This window comes from Ostrinia nubilalis, chromosome 19 (genome assembly GCF_963855985.1).
Source record: "Ostrinia nubilalis chromosome 19, ilOstNubi1.1, whole genome shotgun sequence".
Lineage (NCBI taxonomy): Eukaryota > Metazoa > Arthropoda > Insecta > Lepidoptera > Crambidae > Ostrinia > Ostrinia nubilalis.
This window is the reverse complement of record NC_087106.1, coordinates 5,095,126-5,101,125: the sequence shown is the minus strand read 5'-3', so window position 1 is coordinate 5,101,125 and position 6,000 is coordinate 5,095,126. Positions and strand designations below refer to the sequence as shown.

General features: G+C 36.7%; 1 protein-coding gene across 1 annotated transcript in view; it reads left to right on the top strand.

Moving 5' to 3' along the window:
* The first annotated feature begins 2,398 nt into the window (after window positions 1-2,398).
* Window positions 2,399-6,000, top strand: part of LOC135081336 (uncharacterized) — a 78,849-nt gene continuing 75,247 nt past the window's right edge. The window contains exon 1 of the mRNA XM_063976054.1: window positions 2,399-2,591. Coding sequence (XP_063832124.1) covers window positions 2,445-2,591 — 147 coding nt within the window. The 5' untranslated portion in view covers window positions 2,399-2,444. The remainder of the gene's footprint in view (window positions 2,592-6,000) is intronic.

The window sequence follows — 6,000 nt, the reverse complement described above, 5'->3', positions numbered from 1 at the left end:
ATGTAACACTGGTCACTTTCTTTCGTTTTTCTGATGTATTTAGACACCCTTTCACAGCACAAACCGTCTTAATTAATTAAAAGTCGTCGGACGTGTTTACCAATTTTTCACTTTGACAGTTCATGTGACATTTAAGAGTGAGCCATTCAGGCTCACTAAAATCTGCCTCACCTTTCGTGCACTGACTATCTATCTAGGTTTTATTAATCTAAGGTTAAGATAAAAATTATACTATCAAAGTCAAAGAAAATTTATCATATACGTTATGATAATTATTCATTCACAGGTTATGAATATGTATTGTTTGTAAACCTGATTGTACAAAAATTCTAAAGCACTGACTTGCGCTTTCTTAGTTTGGAATCTTTTAACCCATTATAGACTGAGTTTTCTTAAAGTGTCAGATTTTTGTTTTTTTGAAATATGTTTATAATCTTGGTCTACATAATGCTATACAAGCATTGAAAAAAAGATCCGACCTGTAATCTAGAAAAAAAATGCTGGTACCATATGGTACCGCTAGCCTCTTACCGTGTCAGTCGGTTAAAACATAACTTTATCATGGACTTTATAAAAATAGGGTAAATTACTTATTTTATTATTATTATTATATGTATTAATATACAAGCAAATAACAGAAGTGATATTAAATGTGAAAAAACTGTATGTTGGGTAAGGAATATTCATTTTTATCTTTGAATATTCAAAAATTTGGAATGGAGCTTGGCATTGCACGCTGCACTTAGCCCCACGTAACATTTCCTATACTCTAATATTGTTCGAGAGTTGCAATTATCTCGAGTTCATTCTATAAATATCTGCCTCGTCTTGGGACCTTCATCGTCCTCCAAAACTGCCAATGTTTCGCGTAAGTTACATCTAAAATAAACAAAAACCCATGGTTTTGTAAAGTATAGGAAACTATTTTACTTTATGTTCCTGTATACCTTATATACCATTGAATATATCACATACTTCTCAATAAATACAGTAAAAACTAAAAATCTTAAAATAATTAAAAAGACACGGTAAGCGGCTAGCGGTACCGTACGGTACCAGTAATTTTAACATACAATATTTCCAATTATTATTACCTATCGACGTAATTTTACACCATTTCACAATAAGAGCACTTATGGAGAATACAAGATTGTAACAAAATCAGTATTTCCCTATCACACAAAAAAAATATGATCACTTACTTGAATAGCACGTCAATTTTTAAGAGAAAATTTTGATGTGCTCACTTCAATCATTTATTACACACAACTGAAAAGAATAACTGACAATTTTTATTCCTAGAAGCATAGACCATATCTATTGGCTACGACTTGCATCAAGCAGAGCACTGCATCTTTTCACGTGTTAATGTATAGAGCCAAATTAAAACACACAAAAAAGTGGTACCATATGGGACCGCTAGTCTATAATGGGTTAATATAAGTCCTCAACCGCAGCTCCGTCCTCTTGCGTAAATGGATCTTAGTGTATTCCAGATTCCTCCTTGATTTACTGAGGATTTCCTATGGCAGCAAATTAAGCATATCACTGTGGTATCTTGTATAGTTGTAATAGTCTTGCCAGTGTTGTGCTTTCTCTCACATTTTGTTTTTGATTCGTTTTTTTACCAACGCTCTACCTATTGGTTATGCATAAATTAACCAGCTCCCATGAATGATGAAACACATTGCTGCGATTATAAATGTATACGAGGATTTATTATAGTTATGTCGGTATGCTTATTTATGTGCTGTTTACTGCACAAAAGTGTCTTGACCCACATTTTCCGTAATTGAAACGTTTTAGGCAGTTAATGTTGTAATGAAATTGCACCCAAGGCAGTTTGTTTGCTTTAGAAAACTCGCTTGCTGCTGTGACGTCACAGCTAGTCGGCGCATGAGTCAATTTAGCGGCACGTTTTCGTAGAAATATTGTTACCAATAAAAATGATTGTAGTTGACTCTGACAGTTCCTGATTTGATAAATTATGTAGAGAGCTCTCATTTTCCTGTTTTAACAATTATTTTAAATTCTCAGCTTTGCCAGCGATGTTAATTTTACCCCATTAAAAAGATTAATAAGATCCAATTGAAATGCAGTCGTAAAAAAGTTTAATCGAAACGATTGTGCTCGACGGCTGAGTAACTCAGGCCACTTTTCAGTGTTTTATGAAGTATTTTTTTATTCCCCATCTTATTCTTTAAACGTAAACGTGATCACGCGAGGTGTCCAAACTAAAATAGATTAGCCACATCTTTGTTGGAGGCCGCTTAGAATACATTCTGATGCTAATTATAGCCGCCCGCGCATCGGGTAGCTTATAGCTTCACCAACTACGTGTGGGGGTTCAGAATTTCATATCAACTCATCTCTTGACTCATTCCAACCTCAACTCCTTATACGGAACGACATTCATAACCATGTGTAAACTATTGAAAAGTTAAATGAAAGTGTTAAACAATTTGAATTTTGTGAAATGTACCTTAACCAATATACTTTCGAAAAAAATTTGGAGTGGCGATTGTGTGTATGACTGTGAAAAGAAAGGCGGGCAGCGCATCGGAGATGCTAAAAATAATGGATATCCTAAGGTATGATAGAGCAGTTTTTACATGACAATTTCAAGACAGATGCAGATTCTGAGTAATCCACACAAAGTTGCATTTTTACGATAGACGATAAAATATTTCGTAATCCAATGCCGTGCCAGACGTATGTTTCAGAGTGTTGTAATAAATTCTTGGCTGCAGAGCTTTAGAGCAAAAGCAGTAGAAACCAAGCAGTAAGATGAAAACTTCTTTACTATAGCCATAAATCTACGTGATTATTATCAATCATACGCATTTTGTGTAACCTGTCGAGTGGATAGGTTAAACGTATTTTGGCACCGACCTTCTGGTGGTAACGTGAAATTTTAGTTTTCCAATGGACTTCAAACTAAATTAATCGAGGAGACATTTTGTAGGAGTTTTGAACACGCGTCTTGTCGTCTAAAATATGTTGAGTAATAAATAAAACACGAGTTACTATGTATGTAGCAACAGAGATGAGTTTTTGTGCGCACCTCCACTCGCTCGGAACACGTGGTATTCACGTAACTAAACCACACAAATAGGTTCGTGTGTGCGCGCACTAATATTGGCGTGTCACTTATGAACATGTACAGTAGCTAACGCATCGAATATTTGTTGCAAAATAGAACTTATTTGAACCACATAAGATACCACACCGTTTAGCTTGATGTGCTGCTCTCTTCCACAAACAGTTTTTGCGCCAAGAGAATAAGACACCACCGAATATTATTTATGACCAGTCAAAATTATTCTGAAACATGCTCCGATCTATAACTCGTCTATGTGTTTGTTCATTCACATGAAATTATTGCCGCTTGCTTGAGTATGCCTGAAAGATTACGTTCTCCCTCTTGATTTATTTACCAGAGATGTCAATACCCAAAAGATTTATTTTTGCTCGGTTTTACCCTCAGATCATAGAAGGAAATAGATGTGAAACGGGGGCGTGGCGCATGTCTCCGCGATATGCCCAGAAACGAACATCGGCCGCGTAGCTAGGTTAGTCGCGATTCAGTCGTACTAAGGAAATGTTCTCCGAATTTTTTGGATAATGCGTCGTTACGTGCAATAAAATAAGTGAAACGAAGAACTACAGGAACAATGGAGTCATTTACTACATGTAAGTATTGCAAATCCATTGGTATTTTGGTTATAAATAAAAAAAACTTAACATTTTTACGAACGAATTCAGTGCCGTAACAGTTACTGCGATATCGAAATCAGTGGTGATAAAAATTCTAACACACTTGTACATTGACGATTTAGTTAGCAGCCACTTTATGTCATGCTCAACTACTGCGCGATGTATTTAATTTCTTCCGATATCCACTGTCGTGTGAAAATACACAGTACGGCCGCATGTGCCGGTCGTAACATAGTGCCGTGCTCGTGTTCTAATGCGGTTTCCTATTATCGATAAATAGAAGTAAATTATAATTTTCTATTATGTAATTTTAAATAAAAAAAATTATGTGTTACTTGCGATTATAAGATTTTACAAAAAAAATAATAACAGTAGAAGTAATTAGTAACTGTCAACTATGTAATTTCTATAAGAGCTAGTTGAAAGCCTAATATAGGCATTATTTTTGATAAACATATGCGGTACGCAGATCGCCATAATTAATCCTTCAAGGCCCGCGAATCTAGACACAATAGATAATCAATTGTTATGACATTAATTAATGCCGTCTGGGACTCAAGCGGTTAAAAAGTAAATGCGTGATAGTAGTTAATAATAACGTATAATAATAAAAAGGTTTTCATACATAAGCATTTTGTGAAACCAGTTTTGAGCCTTGCCCCTAGCGATTTAAAGTATCGATATCTTGTAGACTTCATTTTATCTTTGTTCTCTCACTAGTTTTCAAAGTGTGCGTCACGTCACGCGGCCATTGATTGGCCATAAGGCACGCCTTCTGGCCAATCACAGCACTTTTAAGCCGGTTGCACATGTTGTCGTAGACTCTCAGTCGCTTTGTTTTTACACAGTTGAATGTGTGTGTGGGAGCTGTGGTGGGGGAAATGTGGGGACACTGGTTCTCGTTGTAGTTACGCGCGACTTCATATCTATTCTCTTTCTATGATCTGAGGTTTTACCCGAATAGATAAAAATGAAAACCTTTCGTATTCGTCCCAGTGATCTACAACTTCTATACATATTTACGTATTTTTAACCACTTATTTTGTACTTACTGTTTTTTCTGCTTCGTTAAGTTTTGTTTTTGATATCAAGTGGCAGCAGTCAAAACAGTATTCAAATGAGTTTTTTATACACAAGCTAAAGATTGTTTACTTGTTAGTATCAGAGTCAGTTTAAAGTCCAGTAGTAATGTACTCTGCTCTTCCCGTTCCCCAGTTCAAAATTCAAACATCAAGAGTTATCTGGATTTTATCGCCAGTCTTGCTCGGTCAGGCCTGGAACCGGTTGCACGGAGGTTGGTCCGCCGCCAGCGTTGCGAGACCCACCGCTTCCCCTGAAATCCCATACATTTGCTTCTTTTCGTTTTGAAAAATAACCCGGAGTTATGCGCCGAGGTGTCAGCTAACGCTGGTCCCTGTCGGGACATCACGCACTTGCGTGCATGCGGGCGGTGCATCGCTGGGGGGATATGCGTCTGTTTTCAAAATTTTAACGAACATTTCGGCTGCGTGGGACGACGATTGCTTATTGACAAACAGGAATTTCAAGTCGACTCACTCCTCCAAAGTCAACTCCAAAGGTTACATTATTTACTTACAGTTTACTGTCTTCATTTTATAGATTTGACCATCATGGATCGCTTGATAGTAATTGACACATGTGCCTGATCTATGAACTCCTCGCTATTGACTATTGTGGCGCCATAAATCTCGTGCACTAATGAATTGCTATCAGTTGCAACGGCCTTTAAGTGCAATTCAATGATGATGCCTTTTCATTTAAACTTGTTCTCTAAGACAAAGACATAAAGAACAATCATGGTGTCGTGACCTTGAATTCAGTCGTCATGGTCTAATCACCAATGACAATGTGGAAAAGGGCAGTATGCCAAATATCTGACTGATGATAGAAAACTATGTTTTAAATTTCAGTCTACAAATACAACGTTATGAAGTGACCTGCTTTTCAATGCTTGTCAATCATTTATCTATCATACGACCCGATCATTTAAATCAATTCTGACTGATATTCTGATTTAAGTAGGTACTGCACTGTGGACTGCATCGAGGTCAGTCAACAAAACGATTGAAGTGTAAAGTACCGTTGCGTGAAACTAGGCTTTTAAAATAAGATCAATCGTTTAAAAATTTCACAAACACCGATGATGAAAAATGCGGACGCGGCGGCATGTAGTATTAAATTGTGAAGATCCAATATTCGCAAAGCAAGACGTGGTAAAATTGAGTTCGTGCGTTATGAATCCAGCAGTAGAACGTAATGTCG